Raw genomic sequence first — 20,760 nt, forward strand, 5'->3', positions numbered from 1 at the left:
TACTTCCTTCGGTAGGCGTTAAACCGAGGCCCCGTCTGTGCCTGTTCAGGTGGACATTAAAGATCCTGTGGTGCCACTCGAAAAGAAGGGATTTTCTCCCAGTGATCTGGCTGACAATCCCCACAACAAAATTAGTCATTCGTTTCTTGGCCTTTTTTTTTGGATTACTGGCTGTGCGCAAATTGGCTGCCGCATTCACCTACAAAATACACAGTCACTACGCTTTACATTAAACCCTGTGATGCGCTTTGAAACGAACTCCCGACGTGTATCAAATGCAGTATTCTGATAAACAAGAAAGCTCATTTCTGCCGTCATTCCCACATTCTCTAATTGCATCAGCCTTGAAACCTCTTGATTTATATCAAACTGCTTCCCCCGCTTATTAATAGACGGCAGGGGTATCATGCTGTGTGTTAGCTGGCTGCCGCATTCGCCAGCAAAATGCACAGTCACTACACTACACTTCACAGCAAAAACCTTTTGCGAGGTCCTGCTGACGTGAAATGGAATTATCAAGAGAAGAGAGTAAATGGGCATTCAGTGCATTGTATAGAACTTACCAAGTGTTAATAGTAAGTTTTTTTTGTGTGTGTAGTGGGGTGAGGGGTGGGGGGGGGGGGGGAGACAAGTATATTGGCGAGCTGGTGTGTGGAGCTGCCCAAACCTCTGGGGGGTCTGTGGTGGGTGATAAGAGTCCTAATGACTGGCAGCTTGTGAGCTGTGTCTCTCCCCTCTCCCGCACCTGCTCTCGCTCATTAGTGCAAACGACAGACAGAGAGAGAGAGAGGAGAGAAAGTGAGAGAGGGGAGAGAGAGAGCAACAGAAGAAGAGAACGTGAGAGAGAGATACACCCAGCACTCGTCTTTGCATTCTCACTGAAAGGAATAACTTTTGATTTTTTTTAAATATAAAATTACAAGACAGGCAGAGGTTACTCTTTAAATTCAGGACAGGGAGCGAATGCAGAAACCTGCACAACTTCTCTGTTTGCCTTTCGCTGACAGTTTCATGTGGGGGAAATAAATGGCTTACAGCAAAGTGCTCCGAGTTGAGGGGATTTTTTTTTTGGACAGTGGATCGCCATCACCTTGTTACAGGTGGTATTGCACCACAACAAGTTAGTAATTCTCTCTTTTCCCCCCTCCCAAACCCCGGAGAGAGAAGGGAAAAGAGGTTCGCAGTAACAAAAATGGCACTTTGTACTGCAATTTTTTATTTTTTTTCATGCCGCCTTGCACAACTCTGGCTTAACTTAACAGGCCGAGTGGATAACCTGTAACGTAACCCGAATAGTTTACAAGGCCTGAGGTTGGCAACAGTGTGGGGTCTTTTGAACATTAACCCAGTCTTTGGCAGGATTCAGTTGTTGGCTTTGGACTCACTGTATTGCTAAATGGAGAGCAAATCTATCAGTCGCAATGCCCAGTTCTATTTTTTTTTCAAAAAAAGCCAATGGCGCGTAGGTTCTATTAGCGAAAGTTCGTCCGGTTGGGTTCATCGTTACTTTCTATTTTGAAACAAAATCTTGGTGTATTAGTGACAGGAGTCTCACATGTGGGTAGTTTCCAAGTCTCAGTTCAGGATGAGACAATTCTGTTTCTGGAACACTCTTCCTCTATCCCTCCGCCTTGCCCCCTCATTCCCCAACTTCAGGTCGTGTCTGAAGACTTTGCTGTTTGACTGTTCTTACGGTCACCCCCCCCCCACCCCCCAGTGTTGTGCTCTGCCCCTGTCGATCCAATTTGAGACGCTTCCCAGCTTGAGTTGCGTTATGTAAATGCAAGTTGTTGATTTCTATTTCGTTTTGTCTGAGGGCAAAGTCTTTTGCTCGAGGGCAAAGTCCAGACAGTGCAGCACACTGAGCTGGCCAGGGTGGGGAGGGAAATGACTCCACGTCTCTGTAGGTTTTCTGCTCTTAGAAACAAGATATAGAGAGAAAGGGTTTGCCAAACGGAGGAGGCGGCAGGAGGGTGAGGCTACAGAAAATCACAGAGGTAGGGAGGGGCGAGGGTGTGTAGGGCTTGTTTATCCTCCCCCCACACCCCCCACCGCAGTACCTTGTTTGCTATTAGACAGACAGCAGGAGCCATGGTTGCACATGGCACTTTGCAGAGCAGATGCTCATGATCTGTCCTTCCACCCTCCACTCTCTGGGCCCTTCAGTCCAGAGGCTCCGACTCACTAGCTCCTTCCCTCACCTCTTTCAAGGTCCATCTCAAGAACTACCTTTTTTGACCGCGCTTTCGGTCACCTTTCCCCTCCCCATCACTCCCCCAGCTTGGGTGCGCAGCCAGACTTGTTACGCGCCTTGGGAAAGCCTCCTGATATGAAAGGTGCTGCATATACGGAAATTTGTATTGTCTAAATGGGTGAATGAAGAGAAAGTGCCTCCGCTTTACTGGTTCCGGCCTTCTGCATGTCCCTCGTGCCCTCCGTTCCACCATTGATGGCTACGCTCTCAACTACTACGCCCCGAAGTTCAGGAACACCCTCTATCCCTCTTCATTCCTCATCTTCAGGTCGTGCCTGAAGACCTTCCTATTCGACCACGCCTACAGTCACCTTCCCCTCCACCCCCCCACCCCCCACCCGCTTGGCATCCTGCTCCGCCACTGTCAAGCGCTCTGGGACGTTACCCTGTGTGAAGGGCGCTGTGTACATGCAAGTTGCTGCTGTTGAAAGTCAGCTTCAGGACCTTTGTGTTGACCAGTTCACAGAGAAGTTTTGGTTTTGGAAAACCATTAAGCCATTTGGTATAGAGATACCCTCCTCTTCCCCCCAGTGTCAAAGTGAAAGCTAATTTCACTGTGACTTAAGCACTCCCAACTGTGTCGGCAGAAATCAAGAAATCACTTTTAAAGTACAGCACAGGACTATTGTTTTACATCGATTTTCATTATCATATATTCTTTATTTCTTTCAAATAAACCAAAAAAAGAGTTCAAAAAAAAATTAACAAAGCATTCAAATTTAGGCTGTCAGTTTTTTTTTAAAACTTTTGCTACAAATCGACCGAGTACCACAATGCATCCGTTTAAAAAATAGTCTTTAGTTATTTTCTCTTTTTAAAAAATTAAAATACGTTAGCGTGGGTGAGAGCGTCGAGGCCTAATTTTGTTTTTAAAACCATCTTCATTGCTGACAGCAATGGAATCAACTGTGGAAAAATGTCCTCGAAGGTACAAAAGAACTGTGTTCTCGACCAGCTTTTATTGAACACTTGCTTGTAAAATTCAAATAATTTAACAAGGCATTTTGTATTGAAGACACCGCTTTCTGTTGTTTTTTTTTGTTGCCACCTCCCTCCTCCTCCCTCCTCCCACCGCACCTCCCCACACCTTACAGATAACACAAAAAAAAGTATGATGGAAAAAAAAATCTCAAAGGTATTAACGTAGTAACATTTATAGGAGACCGTACAGCAAATAGTAGGACCTTGTGTTCATCAGACAGACTTACAGCTCTGGAAACAACAAACCCACTTATTAAACAACAATCACTGTGAATACTTGATAAAAAGAGGGAAAAAAAAAAGCAATTTTTTTTACTCTCCAACATTTACTACACATCCTTAATGGAAGGAAGAGAGTGTCATGGCTTCAGTACCATCACACGATATATGATTATACGATTTGAGAATATACCTTAGAGCACTCATATCTTTTTTGATAAATTTATCTAGTTTATCTTGTCAGTACCACGACATACATACAGCTTTACAGTTTTTTTTCTTCTTTTTTTAAAATGGGTAAAAAAAAAAGACGGTGTTAAGTCTCCCCTTGGTCACGGTCCACCACGGGAAGGGTTGGCGAGTTGGAGCTTGCAGTTAGCGCGAAGCCAAGACTTCTGATTACAAGTGGCTTCTGCGACGCTAAGGATTTTAAACGCACTGGATTTCCCACCATCAATCAAAGCTCCGAAACAGCGTTACAGCACTAACAAAGAAACAAACAACAAAAGAAGAACATACATCGTTTTAACTAGTCACCTCTGGCATTAAAGACAGATCCAAGCCCAAGTGGGAATATTCCCAGGATTTTGGAAGTGGATTAACAGCGACAGAAACAGACACACAAATCCCTCGCCCCCCAACAGTCCTCAATGCCATAAAGGCAAATTCTACATATTTCTGGCAGGTTTTTTTGGGGGTGGGGGGGGAAATAGTAATTTGATATAAAGTGGGATTGAACTAGAAATCAGCATTGAAAGTTTGAGAGGGAGAGATGGGATTTTGATTTCGAGTGCAAGCTTCCCCACCCCAATCATGACCTGGACTATGGCTAGTTTCACTCCATATGTTGTTCACAGGGCGATTAGTAGATGTAAGACCCGGGTCTCAAAATTGAACCAAAAATAATACAAGGTGGTTGGATCTGAATATCACTGAAGTCTAAATGTGTTCTGGGTTGATGCCCTTATACAACATACAATGACCTGAGAGTTTTTTTTCTTTTAAGTATTTCAAGATTCATTCATTTGGAATTTCTGTTATATGTACAGTTTCATTAGACTGTTATTAGTTACTTTACAAGCGGTTGATCATTTTGACTGTACAAGCTAAGCTGCTGTATAACTTTACAACGAATGGATGGCTCCTTTCACATATTTCTGATTTTTGTTTTAAACAATTTGCAGTTGATGCCACTGCTAAGGCTTTGATATTGTTCAGATCCACTTTCAGCAGAATATTGGCTCCCTCTTTGCTGGATGTAACACTTTGTGCCAGTGCATTTTGTGTGCATTAGTGTGTGTGTGTGGGGTGTATGTAGTAGGTGGTATGTATGTAGTGTGTTTGGAGAGGGTGTAAAGAAATGTGCATTGTGTGCGTGTGAGGGGTGTGTGTGTCTGTATGACCTTATAGATTTGTATAGTGTGGTTGTGTGCATGTGGGTGTGTGTGTGTGTGTGGGATGGGGATGGATATGCATATAACTAGCCTTCCAGAAAGTCTGCAACACAAGTTGAGGTGTAAGCAGGTTCTGGAAGGGACAGAGATGACAAGCCTTTATCCTGAAGCCTGTTCTGTGACTGACTCGGCAATGGGTTGAATTTTCTCTGCGGGCTCGGTTTCCAACACATTCTCCTCTGTCGTTTCCTCGGCTCCCCCACTCTTTCCTGCTTCCTGCAACTGCTGACGACGCTGAACCTCAGCTTTCAGATTCTCCAGATCTTTCTGACTGTTAAAATGAAAAACGAAAAGAGTTTGTGATAGTGAGACGTGTGCCTGGCTCAGTTAGTTTTTGCTCACAAAATATACAGTCAATTGATTTTACAATATATTCTGTGAAGTGCTATGAGACGTCTCGAAGATTTGATTAGGTGCTATGTCAAATGCAAGGATTATTAATAGTAGTAGTATCACTATTACTGATTTTGAACTCATCTTAAGTTGACACTCCAGTACAGGGCTGGGGGATAAAAACACTGCCTTGTCGGAGGTGTTAAAGTGAGGTCCCGTCTATTTGTTCAGGTGGATTCAAAAAGCAAAGGAAGTGTCCTGGCCGACAATCCCCCAGCTGATATTGATCACTCACTCCATGGCTGTTGTAGACAATTGAGGTGTGCAAATTGGCTACTGCGTTTGTCTACAAAGTACACATGGACTACACTTCACAGTAAAATACTGTGAAACGCTTTCACGCATCCTCCCAAATGCTATAATAATCCTTACAATTGGTTCAGCTCCTTTCACGTCAGGAGGACGGCTCAGTACGTCAAATGCAAGGACGCTTAATTCTTATTTTTTGAATAGAAAGAAAAATCCAGAAAGTTAGGAATCAAAATTCTTGTCAGAAAGAAGGCTGAGGATGCAGAGGGGTTCAATCAGGGGATCCCGAACGCAATAAGCGACATCAATCTTCCGTGTGTCAGCCTTGATTAGAATTGGGGTCATACGTTTGGAACATTCTCTTTCAGACACTGATCAATGTACCTCACTCATCCAGCATATTCTGTTTGTATTACAGTTGAAAGCATTCAGTGGGGTTGGTTAAATGCAGGACCTTGGACTAAAAGGTTCTGAGTTTGAATTCCCAATGGTCCCACTCAGTCTTTCATCCTTTCAAGATACATAAAATAGGTACCGAGTCAAAAATAAATCTCCCGAGGGGCAAGAGGAGAGGTTAAATCCTTAATAGGTCAGCACAGTCCAGACTTTGTCCAGATAAAGAGCGACGCAATGATTTAAACATTTTCAATTGATCCTTGGATGTGCGAGAAGGACAGAATACATTTCCAAGCATTGCATTTGATCAATAAATGAAAGGCTCCCTTGGTGTAAGATAGGTCTTAGTCCCATCTCAGGCCACCGCCCTCTCTTCTGCATCACTGAAACTTTCCAGTACTGTCTTATTGATAATAATGATGCTTGTATTTGATATAACACCTTATCACGTCATCGAGACTTCTCAAAGTGCCTTCACAGGATGCCATGCAAAAAAGTGGAACAGTGGGACAAAACAGTGTATATATTTTGGGCAAACATGGCAAGTTCCTCACTTGCGATGGAGTAAGGGACCAAAAATAAGAAAACTCGTGCAGTCTAAACCTCGAAAAGGAGAAAGAAAAGGGAGGAGCAAGTACTACTACTAGTCCGTTCCTGTGCTTTGAAGCCTAGGACCACTCCGCCCCTCAAATAAAGTGACTTTACAGTGCAAAATATGACCAGGAACCAGCCGAAGCAGATGGGCGAGACTCAGACATTTCCAAATGTCTTGTTAATATCAATGGCCATTCTATCCAGCGTTTTGTGTTCCCATTTTAGAAACATTGCAAGGTTTCCATTCTACCCAAAGCTAGAGGCAAACGTTCTTCTGGTGAACAGTCTCTAATCCTTCTGGGAGACGAGTGAGAGACATGAAGTAACATCAAATGCTGTAATGAAAGGCGCAGTCAGGTCATAAACCCACCACTTTAAACTTGATGGCGACCATACAAATTACTGGTGAGTAATCCACTCGGCTTCAGCTAATACATTTTTAGAATCTATTCCCGCCGTTAATTCGAGTGAACCGAATGGCATCTTTAGATGGTAATGTTTCGTGTTTTGCTGATTTCTATTATGTTTCTTTGTTCCTGGTTTACCGACCAAGGTCGCTTGCAAAAAAAATCAGTCCATCAATCAGTTCAGTCATCGTGGGAAAGTACACTCGCTCATCAGAGTTGCTCAGCTCACCTTCTAAATATCTTCCAGGCTACCCTACCTTCCGCCCTCCCTGATCCCAGCCCCCCCACCTCCCCCCGGATCCAAATCCCTGACTGTCCAACACCTTGGGACATCCTCCAGATGTGAAAGACGCTATACAGATGTAATTTTGTATGACTGGTAACCCAGTTCAGACCACTGCATTTTCACTGATGCAGAACCTCTAAGCCTTGTGCAAATACATTGTAAAGAGTGGGAAATAAAACAGTCGATGAAGTGAGTGGCCCTGGGAAAGAGAAGTGGCAAATACGTGGGTTAAAATCCCTTTCTTACCTGAGAGGAATGAAGAGAATTCCATTGATGATGTTGAGCTGCTCCAGCACACTAGCCATGGTGGGAGCCGTGAACTGTGGCCAGAAAATAAATACAAGACGATTAAATGTTCTCCCAAGCAAAATAATTCATTACTTCAGCGAGGTCACAGTTTATGTAAAACAATCGTATAAAGTTGTGATTAGCTCAGAGCTCAGTCTGTACAATTGCATCAAAATCTCACACACGCACACACACACCCACCAATACTGCACATTACTCGAGATTCAATCACTGTTCAGTGTACACAATGAAGAGCCACATATCTGCCGATCACATTTAACCCCCACCCCCCACAACACACACACACACAGAGCAAATTGCTAATCTCTTTATGCTCAACAAGCACAGCACAGGCCAAAGAGAGAAAGAGCACAGCACACAGGAGCAGAGATTGTGCTGTTTTTCCACCATATAAATGTCTTAGCAGATAGTGTGGGGGGGGGGGGGGATGTCAAAAGGTAGTGGTCAAATGCGGGATGTGTAAAGAGAGGAAAGACTTGAGGGGGGGAAAAAAAATAAAGGTCATCTTTTTTTATATTAGGATTAAGATCTTTTTAAAATGACCTTTTGTATCTGAGCTGTCTTTTCTGAGATGTCCAACCCCTATCAGAATTTTTTTTTGGGTGGGGGTGGAGGGGGAAATTCCTTGCAAAAATGTCAAAGATTAAAAAGTATGTGGAGTCAAAGGCACCCAATTAGTCAGGTCTTCACAGCGAAAGAACGCCTGGCAAACAACTCGGGGTGGGGGGGGGAAGAAAAGGGAGATGGTTTAGATGTAAATCAATAAACAATCTCCCTTTATAATATTTGGAAAATAACAAACCTGATGACACAGGAGACTGGCCAACAACCCCAAGGGTGTTTCCAAATGAATTTATAGCAACATTTTCCAGACAAGATCTATAATATGCCACAGAATTTCATGCTTTTCTGTTTCAAAAGTGTCTGTCTCTCTTGTCAGTCAGAGACACAAAGCTCCAGTATATGACCCACAAAGCAGTAATCTCATCTAGGGATTAAAATGTCAGGATAAACCATGAGAACAAAGCCTTAACTGGCTTCCTAACAATTATCTGAACTTAGGTACCTTCTCTTGATGTTATATACTTTTGAGACCAAAAAAGGCGGGTTTTATGAAATCCGATTTTAGCAGAGGAAAGAGTGGTTAGTGGTACGGAACGCATTTGAGGGCATTTTTATTCCCTCGCTTTATTTAGAATGACCTGGACGTTCCTCGTTGCTGATCCACAAGATACACACTGGAAAACTAACAAGTGCATCAAGAGCCCATCGAGCAAGAGAGAAGAGTTCCCACAACTCACGTTTCTGTACCCCCCAAAGAGCTGGATTCGTGAATCAAATACATCTAATTAAAACACAGTGCGTTCGCCCACAAAACACCGCAGCAACCGCACTTTACAGTGTGTCCTGTGAAGTGCGTTGGGGCGATATAGTAAATGTAAAGATAATTGTTAAGTTTCCCCTGCTTGTCAATTTTCTCCACTTCTCAGCTTGAAGGCATTTGTGTGTCTTTCTTTCTCCCTCCACTGGTTTGGGTTTCGTGTGTATTGACAAGCAGACCCCGGATTCCTTAAACAAGTGGCCAGTTTTCACATACAATTGTTGGCAGCAAGTCCTAACAGCAGACTACATCACCAGGATGCCCTCATCCAGCACACCATCACTGTCCAGCAATTGTCCCAGGATAGCAATCAGGAACAGAACCCCCCCCCCCACTCAACTCTCACGTCAAGAGAGGCAGAGAGAGAGAGAGAGAGAGACAGACAAAGAAAATGTGGATGGTCAGGTAATTAAACCTTTCCCAAGTCTCTGATAGCGCTCTGTAATAAATCAGCAACTGGGGTCCATTTTTTCTACAAAATACACAGTCATTACACTTTGCAGCAATCCTCTGCATTATCAGTAAACTAGTATTAAAAGGATGTACCTTATAAATGTGTTGTTATATACAGTATATAATAAAAATATGCGAGAGAAAAAGAACATATGCAGATCACTTGTAATGAAGCAGAGAGAACCATGGGAGGTTGATGAAGAGGACATTATACTGATGGTAAACAAAAAGCAAAGCTCTGCAGACGCTGTAAACCTGAAATAAAAACAGAAGTCACTGGGTACACACAGCAGGTCAGACAGCATCTATGGAGAAAGGAAAATGAGTCAACTTTTCAGGACTGTGACCTATCGTCAGAACTCGTGACAAAAGGTCATTTACCTGAAACCTTAATTCATCCCAATGACTTGTGTTTTTATTTATTATATTAATGGTGACTGACTTACCTTGAGTGGGACAATACTGGCATTGGATCCATTCTTGTATATCTCATTCATGGTGCGTTGGAGGGCAACAGCCTGCTGCGTTAGGTACTTCAAATACTCCGAACTTTCTTTGGTCTTTTCATGGTTCTCACCCAGCTGTAAAGAGAAGAGTTCAGACTTCAATAGATTGGCCTGTAGTAATGTCATCCAGATTGCACAGTTGCACACAGGTTCCAGTGTCTTGTGACGTCCTCCTGTAATTTGTTGTTGTGTAAAAGATATCTTTTATAAATAAAAATAAAGCACAGTAGCTCCTCAGAATAATGTGGTGTGGGTTCAGGGGCTGAATAAAGTGTGCACGTGTGGAGTGTATTTTTTAAAAAAAAGTAGAAACCAATCCATATTCTCTGCCAAATTATAAGATGACAGTTGATTTGGTGAAGGAACAGGAGTTAAATATTAAGAGGTAGGAAGGCTGATCTTTTCATTTACACAGAGGAGGTGTGAAATGTTCCCAGAGAGCAGCCAGAGGGGATAAAACATAACCCAATTCTCAATGGCGTTCGCAAAAGAGGAATCTTGCCGATAACACAAATCCATAGGATATCGTGGCTGCCTGGTGAGCCCACCTCGCCCCCCCCACCCGAGACAAGTAAGTGGGGGGCCGGGGAACATCACAGCATTTTAATGCCAGGACTCTCCGTTAGTATCTCTGAGACACTTTAGTGAACCCACCCCCTCCCCCCTGTTGCAAACCGCTGCCCTTTTGCTGTCTGCTTCTTCAGTGAAAGACCACTAGTGGTGTTCCTGGATGAAGAAGGTATTGAGGGATAGGATATGATGAGAGGGCAGGGAGTCTCGGTTTGAGAACTACTGGGTTGGAATGATCAGGGAAAAGGAGAGACCAGATGGAATCCACCATTAGATCTAATAAGCACATATCGGAAACACTGATGAACAGTCGGAAGACATTTTGATAGTTGAACATGATGCCGTCACTGATAATGCAGATCAGCCACTTGCTGTATCCCACCCCCCACCCACCCCACCCACACCCTGCTATAAGAACACATTTAAATGCAAAATCCACAGCAGACTGCATTTGGAACAAACTGAATTAGCATTCTCCCTGGGTTCCCTCTCAACATCATGCGAGAAATAACTGAACTGGTGCAAAGGTGGATGAAATAATTGCATCTCTCAGTTTCCACATCACCAGAGTTGTACATGTGATTAAAGCAATGGACGCGAACCATTTTTAGTCGCCGCGTAGAGAATACAGACCCTTCCGAGACATTTGAAAGAAACATTATGATAATCCTTACATGTGAAATAGTGCCTTTCACGTCAAGAGGAGATCTCAAACACTTCACATGACAATATTCCACGTGAAACACAGATCAACTATGTAAGTATAAATTTATGCCTTGTTAAATGTGCTGCTGAAATACTTGTTCAAGGGTCTTATTTATTTTAAATAAACTCCCCAGAGACTGCTCTGAATGAAAGGTTTTGCAGATTTGAAATCATTTCTATTTTCCCCCCTTTCTTTCCTGAAGAATCATTCATGTTGAAATACAGTTACCTGCCCTCCCCCACTCCCCCCTCACCCACCCTTCAACAGTCTTCCAGTAACCAGTAACTCACTCAAGCACCGTTCTTCAAACGGGTAATAATAGAAAAAGACACACACACGCAGACACACACGCATACAAACTGTGTTGTTTCCTAATGAATAATTGGGAGAGCAGCACTGACAGAAGTTTAACAGAAATGAATGCAGCAATTTAATAATCCTTGCATTTGATATTGTGCCTTTTTGTGGAGTCCCATAGTGTAGTGGTTAGCACGCTCACCTCACAAGCTAGAGGAGCCGGGTTTGATTCCCAGGCCGGGCGAAACCTTAGGCAAGTTTCTTTACTCCACACTCCTAACAGTAAGTAGGAATCCAGTTTTTAGTCGATTGGCAGATCATTTGCCGGGGGTAATAATCCCTCAACAAAAAATCCACGACTGTTTGTGGATAATTGGCTGCTGCGTTTCGCCCACAAAATACACAGTCAATTCACTTTACAATATATTCTGTGAAGGGCTTTGAGACGTCTCAATGACATGATAAGGTGCTACATCAAAAGCAAGTATCATTATTATTTCATATCGCGAGGACATCCCAAAGCGCTTCACAGGATTTACTATTAAGTGGATTGACTGTGTATTTGTGGTCGAATTTGTATTGATAGAGCACACGTCATGTAGGATAATGTCTCAGAGACTCTTCGTTGTAGCAGAAAAAAAAGGGGAACCTAACCAGATGGACCTTATGTTTAAAAAGAGTTCACCTGCCTCCCAACTCTTTCTCCCCCACCCACACCCACCTTCCCTTCCCTCAGAAAAAACAAGCCAGCTTCAAGGAGCACTGTGAACTAATTTGAAATACAACATGATGCGAGACTGTATACAGATGGTGTAATTAACACTGACGGAGCTGGTGTAGCAAGGTGCAAATGAGATACTGGGAACTCACATTGAACGTGCGAGACAGACCTGGTTTTTGTAGATAGTGTAGCCGTCTTTTTCGTGCTGCAGGGCTGATCGGAACTCCGCTTTGCTTTCATAGACACGAGCGACCAGGTGATGGCTGGGAAGAAATTTAAAAGAAAATCATAATATACAGATTAAAGAGATATATGAAAGTGGTTTTTTTTAAAAAAAGACAATAATCTGCTGTTAGTTTTTATTAAGCACCGCTTCTTACCTGAGGGCAACCTTCAGTGATTTAGCTCCGTGATATTTTGCATTGATCGCCAAAGCAATCTCCAGGAACCTCAAGGCAAGGTCGTACTCCATGACTCCATGTAATACGAGCCCAATGTTACTCTGAACCAAAGCATAAGCACAACCTGAGTATTCCGCTTACAATGGAATAGGTACAACTACATTTATATATACCATGAATAAGGACAAGTTGCATTTATATAGCGCCGTTCACGCAGGGGAGCATCTCAGAGCGCTGGCTAAGTTTGACTCCGAGCCAGGGAGAAAGGGGAGGTGGCCGTAAATGCAATAAAGAGGAAAGACTTCAGGTGCGAATTCAAGACATGCAAAAATGGGGCAAGGTAGAGGGATTGAGGTAGGGAGTTCCAGAGGTTTGGGGAGCTGAAGAGGGTTGGGAGTTCGGAAAGATAATTACCTCAAAAGATGCAAGCCTTGAGTTTTTTTAACCCTATAACTCTGTGGTAGGATTGAATTGCAAAACATCCAGTCATTTTACATTGCTGACCAATATCCTGACAGCAATGCACAGCCTTAATGAGAAAGATATGCTGCCCAGAGACACTATATATATATATATATATATATCATACCAGAAAGTGGAAAATGGGGTTGGTGTCCAAAGAGAGGTGTTTATTAAACATATCGATGAACCATGAGTATATCAACCTGTCCGTTCCCTCTGCTCAGCAGGCTGTGGCCTGCTCCACGTCCCCCATCCCGCCCCACCATTGGTGGTCGAGCCTTCAGCCTTTTTGACCCCAAAGTTTCACCTTTTGAAACTCCATCCCACATTCCCTTGGCCTCGCTCCCTCTCTCGCCTCCTTCAAGGCGCGTCTCAAAACCCTCCTCTTCGACTGAGCCTTCGGTCACTCTCCTCCCGTCTCTTCCCTCCACCCTCTCTGATCCCTGACTGTCCAGCGGCTTGGGACATCCTCCTGACGTGAAAGGCGCTATACAAATGTAATTTTGTGTGGTACTGCATTGCATAATCACTTTAGGATAATAATGCTGTCAGTAAAACAGATAAGAACACAACCAGAGAATGGTGATATGGTTTTCCTTCTACCCTTTCCTGAAGGTGTCAGCTCACATTGGGATAAGTTCCCACAAGTCCCAGGAAAAGTCAAGTCAATGGGATTTGGCTGTGGTTTCTTCCAGATTGTGCAGAAAAAGCACCCCAGATCTCTACCCCGCGTGAAGGGCGCTATATAGGTACAAGTTGTTGTTGTAGGTGCTTGTTGTTGTTGTTGTTGTTGTTGTAGATACTCACATCCAACAGTGCCATCTCTGGATGATCCTCTCCGAAAGCTAACAGCAGGAGGTAGCGAGCTCGATACAGTAATTTTAAGGCTGTTGACAGCTGACCGTTTGCAAAGCAGTACAGGGCAAGGTGCATCTGTTTAAAAAAAAGGACATAGAGCTTCTTAAGCTTAAACACCATTGTACTGTGTTCCAGAATTAATGCATCTGTGTCCTGCAAGTTACATATAATGCATTTCGACATGACATAGAATAGCGGAACAGCAGGCATTTTACATAATAGTCGACATAATACAATCCAACTTCAAGTCAGGTAGTTACAAACAGCCTCCTAGAAAACCCACCTGCTACATGGCCAAATGGTTGCACTCAGCAGCTTTGCAATTGGGACATGGAATAATCAATCTACTATAGGGCTAGCACTCTGCTATACAGCACTGCCTCATTTATGGTGGAGAGGTGGGGTGGTGGGGTGGTAACAGACTTTCGCATTTTATGGTGGCATGGTTTGACTGTCACTAGAAAGGCACTGGCTTAGCACCCTGACTGTTTAGCACCTTCACTGACGTCGGGGGCTGGATATTTTCCCCGTGTCCAACAACCGGGTAAAAGCAGTTACACTGTATTGTTTGAGGAGTTAATTTGTAAAAACTTTCTCCTTTGTAAGAGACAGCGAAACCTTGTTACATAAATGAAGAAAACATTTCAAACCTATCCGAATGGGTTGGAAGAACATCAGCAGTGAGAAATGATCTTGTCCACATTTCCAATTCCCCACATGCGCTCACAATAAGGATCACACCAGAACTGGTTTTACTTACAGTCGAGGAAGTGTGGTACGAAACAAATGAATATTACTGGAAAGTTTGCATAAACATCAACCAGGCAGACTGGCTCATCGGCAGGACATAAAAGGCCAGACCAGTCACTGGAGGCAGGGAATCATCCCCCACTCAGCTCCCGTTAACCCTGCAAGCCAAAGCCCTAGCTGGACAAACAGGGGAAAAGCTTGCCAGGCAGCAATCTACAAGGGTCAGTTTACAGCAAAACTGACAGTGTAACAGGCACAGACTAACATGGCTGATTGATGGTTAGATGTGCAAACAATGCTTTACTGCCAGGAAATATTCCTTTACTGCTAGCGAACATAAAAAATGTAGCATTATGGATTTTAACCGGCTAAAGCCCGAGTTGATAAGGATTGCCACTGATCTACAATGTCATCAGTCTCTTGTCTACAATTCTGCATCCTGACCATTGTGACTATTTCAACCAAATAATCAATACATCATGCAATTAATGTTGTGAATGCGCCAGTTTAAAGTATTGATTCTTTGCCAAGTCTCAGCTACTGGATTAATAAAAGGGTTTCACTTGTCCCACAGTATAGATAGCAGCGAATATTGCATTTAAACATTTCCCTTCAATTTCTAAACTATCAGTACTTACATACTCCTGGATCGTGTTAGGGTGATCAACACCTAGTGCTCTTTCACTCATCAGCACGGCCTTCTGCTGGTTGCTCAGGGCCTGTAAATCAAGGGAAAATAAATCACTGCTGCTTATAAATCAAACAAGTATATTCATAGTAAACTGCCTAGGCTTGAACCTTCACTCAAACCAATTAGTTTATCCATGCACATAATGACAACAACAGATTACATTTGTGTAGCGCCTTTCATGTCAGGAGAACGTCCCAAGGCGCTGGACAGTCAGGGATCTGCACCCAAGCTGGTGGTTGGGATCAGGAGGGGTGGTGGGCAGGGAGAATAGGGATAGAAAGATGACCGATGACACGGTAGAAAAGGAGGGTCTTGAGACGGATCTTGAAGGCGGCGAGGGAGGGGGCGAGGCGGAAGGACCATGGGATGGAGTTCCGGAGGGTGGAGGCAGAGAGAGAACAAATAAAAATTCTTATATTTGATTATAGTGGATTGTGGATTGACTGTGTCCGAAAAAGAGAACTGGGCAACTAAATAGCTGTGAAGCAACCGTAGTCTCACCTCTATATAATCCCCCATGATGTAATTCAGACGGGCCAGGAGCCTCAGACAGGCACAGATTTCGACATGCATCGCTCCATAAACGTTATTGAAAAGGTTTAAGGCCTCATTGATTAGCTCACAGCCCTCTTTTAAGAATCCTGCAAAAGACATTTTGTTAAGTGTTGCACATGCGCTAGGGGACATGTTAAACACACACAAGCTTTCTCTTTCGTACGGCATAATCTGCAATGTAGTAATCTTTTCTGCCACTTTTTAATTAAATCCACTTTCTGAGCTGATTTGGAACAATTACCAGATTGTTACTGGACCTTAATATCCAAATAAATGTTTCTCTTTCCATTTCATGCAAGTAACGCAACTCCCTGGGTAAATGTACTGATTGTACAATACCGAGCCAAGTCGTTGAAACATGTCAAAGCTTTTCACAGGATTTACTGTAAAGCGTAGGGATTGTGTGTTTGTAGTCAATTTGCACACAGCAAATGTTCCGCAAACAGCCTCAACGTGATTAACCAATTTTAGCCGGGGGGGGGTTTGTTGGCCAGAACACCGGGAAAAATGCTTGTCTCTGTTCAAATAGTGCTTTAAGGGATCTTTAATGCCCACCTGAGCAGGCAGACGGGATTTCGGTTTAACGTCTCACCCGAAGGATGGAGATGGATGATGGAACTGATTAATCAGACACCACGTTCGGCCAGTGTAACACTCTTACCATTCCACTCACACGCATTGCAGAGCTGAAGGGATCAGGACCATCAAGGAACATTGATTATGTACCAGGTATCAAGTCTTGGAAGCAAATGGGTTTGGAATGTTCCAGTCTCTGGAGATTTTCTCAGGCACATACTTTAAGTCTTTAGATTCTGTGTGCAGAGGAGACTGGACCATACAGTGCAGAGCCTCTCCACGCTGCTACTGAGCCGAGACAAATGCACAGCAACCTGCTCTCAACCCTCTGCCAAAGCCATTCTTAATTGGCTGCTGGAAGGTGATTGATGGTGGGTGTAGGTTAAGCTGCCTGCAGGTTTGCCTTCTGTTCCTGCAGCGCCGGCTTTTAGCCCCATTCTGCCTCTCGCAGCAAACGCGTGGCCAAGATGGGGGAGCCCAGCAGGCGGTGAAGCAAAACAGTCACCGTGCGACCGTGCTGAGCGCAGAACTTGCTTTGAACTGATTCACGACCCTCTCGCAGAGTTAGATTGGTTGTAATACTTTTTAAGTCTATTTAAAGATACTCGGGCAGAGTCTTGGAAAGTGGGAAATTGGGAAGTGGCGCTAGCGATACTCAGACCTGAGGCAGCAATGATTTATCTGCTTGTAATGGCTAGATCTGTACGTGGTTGTATTTCTGTTTTGCTGTCACACGGCTCTTACACTTTTGTTTAACGGGTTTATAAACTAGATTATCGTTAAAACCCAGAGATTCATAATAATGATAATAATCCTTGCATTTGATAGAGCGCGTTGTTGCGACGTCTCAAAGCACTTCACAGCGAATCGACTGTGTATTCTGTGAGCAAAACACGGCAGTCAATCGGCACAGCAGTGCCTCACAAACAGTCGTGGATTGAGTGACCAATTCTCACACTCGTGCTTGAATCCATTCACTCCCTGGCACCTCCCGACCTCTCCAACCTCTTCACTCCCCAATCCAACACCCGGCGCTTCTGCTCGACTGGCACCGGCCTCCTGCTCGTCCCTTGTTCTCCGCCCCACCATCAGAGGTCGCGCTTTCAGCCACTACGCCCCTAAACTCTGGAACACTCTCCCTCAATCCCTCCGCCTTGCCCCCTCTCTCCCTCTTACAAGTCCCCCCTGAAAACTTTCCTCGTCGACTGTGCTTACCACCACCTCCCCCCTCACCCCCGGCTCGGAGTCAGGGTCTGCCACTGTTAAGCGCTCTGAGACGCTACACTGCGTGGAGGGTGCTATTATCAGCGCAAGTTGTTGTTGTTGACCAAATTATAATTATTTTAAGAGCGATTATTATCCCTGGAAGCGATGCGCCAATGGACTAACAACCGGCTTCCTACTTACTGCTAGGTAAGTAGAGGCGTGTGGCCACAGTTTACCTAGCAACAGCCCTACAGGTCTTTCTCTGAAACGTTAGGCTGCCAACTCAGTAAATGCAGCGTGGTGAGTTCTATAGGTACTGCACCTTGCTGGACTTTAGCTTGTCCGCTTTGGAAGAAGTGGAAGGCATCAGATGCTTTGGGATTGACGTGTTTCACAACAGGAAAGATGTTTAGGATATCCTCCTCGGTGAAGGTTGGTCTGTGACGACTGTCAAAGTTGTACTCCTTCAACAATATCTGCAAAATCAAGGCAACATCTCATGTTAATCCACTTCTGAATTTGTGTATCCCAACAACAACTTAGATTTATATAGAGCCCTTCACGCGGGTAGTGTCGTGGAACGCTCAACGGTGGAATTAATTGGTACATTTTTACAAAAAATACACACACACATAAAATAACATTTCAGCATCAAAAAATATGATTTATATGTACATTTAATCATTCCAAGGGTTCAAACCAAGCATGAATCCTGGTAATTGAATGACCTGAATCTAATAAAAGAACAAAATTGAGTAATCAACGAAAGCAAAGTTCTGGCTGGTCTACATTGTTCATTATAAAATGACCCCCAAATGGTTTCACTCTGCTCCACTTTTCTCCCATTGCCTCCTGGAGGTGCTAATTCATGCTGGCGTACAATGATAATCCTTCTATTTGATATGGCACCTTATCACGTCATTGAGACATCTCAAAGCGCTTCGCGTGATATACTGTAAAGTGTAGTGACTGTGTGTTGTAAGTCACTCTCCGCACTCTCCCCAACTGACGTTTGGCCTAGAGAGAGGGAGGGACACCTCAGTTGAGCCTGATGTAACTGCCTCATATCTGCACTTGTCAGCAGGTGTTTTCGTGGAGATAATGGATGAACAATCAAGAACATGAACACTAGATCATTTTTACCTCCTTGGCCCAGAGCAGAGGGTAGTTACAGCTTTAAATGGAATGTGCCGCACAACAATAATAATAGTTATAATAATAATCTTTGCATTTGATATAACGCCTTATTACATCGTTGAGACATCTCAAAATGCTTGGTTTTACTCAACACATTACTAAATCAATATATCAGTGAGCACAAGCCAAAGCCAACAGTGGAGTCCTGTAGCTCAGTGGTTAGAGCACTCGTCTCTCAAGCGAGAGACCTGGATTCGATTCCCGGCAGGGTGAAACCTTGGGCAAGTTTCCTTATTCCTGATAATAATCCCTCAAGAAAAAAGATAATAATTTGGTCACTCAACCCACGACTGTTTGTGGGACGCTGCTGTATGCAATTGGCTGCCGTGTTTCGCCCACAAATATACAGTCAATTCACTCTACAGTATATTCTGTAAAGCGCTTTGAGACGTCTCGAAGACGTGAAAATCACTATATCAAATGCAAGGATTATTATTATTGATAAAGCACGACTTACCTGTATACCTGATTTCACACAGATCTCTCTCAAGAGGGTGATTTTTTGTAGCCCATACTTGTCTGTAGCCTGTTCCACACTCTCGCTGTAGATAAAAAGAAGCAAATGAAAATCAGACCTTGTTGCGACTCGTGTTGGACATCTGACACGATAATAACCGTTTCATAACAAATAATAAACAGCGCTGTTATAAGAGCTTTGTGGGCCTCTTGCTAAGGCAGGCAATTCCACATAATGAAACCGATCAGACAGCTCATTGGAGCCCTGGGTGGTGCAGACTTGATATCCCCAACTCTTACTGCTAATACACTGCTTACCAGTGCGAGCGTGTGTGCAAATTAACTTACTTCCCGAATATTCCCGAGATCCCACTAAGGCACTCCAGTGCATCTTTTGAGCCGTTTTAACGATACAGGGTTTTCTCAAGAGCAAAAAAAATTAATTCCCAAACCTTCATCTGTGAAAATTGTAATACTTCAACCCACGCCCTCGCAAATAGAAAGCTACAAGAAATAAAATGCTCGTTACAAAAGCCTGGCGTGTGACCTAGGATTCTCTTAAGAGCAAATGACTGGCTGCAGCTTTGGCATCAGAGAAAGCCTTATACTGGAATATGGAAAGACTCCTCCCCCTGGGACAAGCAGCAGATTGATTGCTCTCTCACACCACCCAGTGACCAGCTAAACAGCAGAATTACTGAGGTCTGGGAGTGCGTCCCCATCTCCTCATCTTGGCTCAGGAGGATCACAGGAAGGGGAGGAGAAATAACATTAAACCAGAGGAGAAATACTTTCCGCAGCCTTCTTCATTCAATTTAAAGCCATTAACTAAATTAACTAATAAACAAAAGAAATCATGCATTGGTTATATCCCTTTAAGGCATTGCCACAATTCCCGAGTATAGCTTTTCTTTCTCCTCTGATGGTGCAGGACGAGTGGGTTGCATTGTTTGGCGCTGGAACGGTTGGCGCGGAACAGTTGGCATGGGAATGGGTGATGGGATGGCTGGCAAGGGAGTGGTTGACGGGGACCAAGTCTCAAAGGTTACTTAGCGGGATCACAACAATCACTAAACGCAAAAAAGAGTAAAAGACAAAATAACCTTGGAGCCAATTGCTAATAGATTGCTAACCTGCGAACGCACGACACTGAGCAGGGGGAGGTGATGTAGGCACAGTCGAAGAGAAAGGTATTCAGGCATGACCTGAAGACAGGGAAGGATGGGGGCAAGGCGGAGGGATTGAGGGAGAGAATTCCAGAGTTTTGGGGCGTAGTGGCTCAAAGTGCGGCTACTGATGGTAGAACGTAAGGGAGGAGGGACATGCAGGAGGCCAGAGCCAGTCGAGCGGAGGCAACGGGCAGTGGGTTGGGGAGAAAGCAGGTCGGAGAGGAAGGGACGTGCCAGGGAATGAAGGGATTTGAAGATCTAAA

General features: G+C 43.9%; 1 protein-coding gene across 4 annotated transcripts in view; it reads right to left on the reverse strand.

Annotated features, from left to right (window-relative positions):
* Positions 1-2,882: 2,882 nt before the first annotated feature.
* The window catches only part of cluha (clustered mitochondria (cluA/CLU1) homolog a), a 48,312-nt gene continuing 30,434 nt past the window's right edge, over positions 2,883-20,760 (reverse strand). For all 4 annotated transcript variants that reach the window (XM_042338578.1, XM_007900719.2, XM_042338580.1 and 1 more), the window contains exons 17-26: positions 19,330-19,414; positions 17,998-18,151; positions 15,840-15,979; positions 15,286-15,366; positions 13,847-13,972; positions 12,557-12,678; positions 12,346-12,439; positions 9,823-9,957; positions 7,480-7,553; positions 2,883-5,179 (exon numbers count right to left, since the gene is read on the reverse strand). In XM_042338578.1, the coding sequence (XP_042194512.1) occupies positions 5,008-5,179; positions 7,480-7,553; positions 9,823-9,957; positions 12,346-12,439; positions 12,557-12,678; positions 13,847-13,972; positions 15,286-15,366; positions 15,840-15,979; positions 17,998-18,151; positions 19,330-19,414 (1,183 nt within the window). In that variant the 3' untranslated portion in view covers positions 2,883-5,007. The remainder of the gene's footprint in view (positions 5,180-7,479; positions 7,554-9,822; positions 9,958-12,345; positions 12,440-12,556; positions 12,679-13,846; positions 13,973-15,285; positions 15,367-15,839; positions 15,980-17,997; positions 18,152-19,329; positions 19,415-20,760) is intronic.

Source organism: Callorhinchus milii, unplaced genomic scaffold (assembly GCF_018977255.1).
Source record: "Callorhinchus milii isolate IMCB2004 unplaced genomic scaffold, IMCB_Cmil_1.0 Scaffold10, whole genome shotgun sequence".
Taxonomy (NCBI): domain Eukaryota; kingdom Metazoa; phylum Chordata; class Chondrichthyes; order Chimaeriformes; family Callorhinchidae; genus Callorhinchus; species Callorhinchus milii.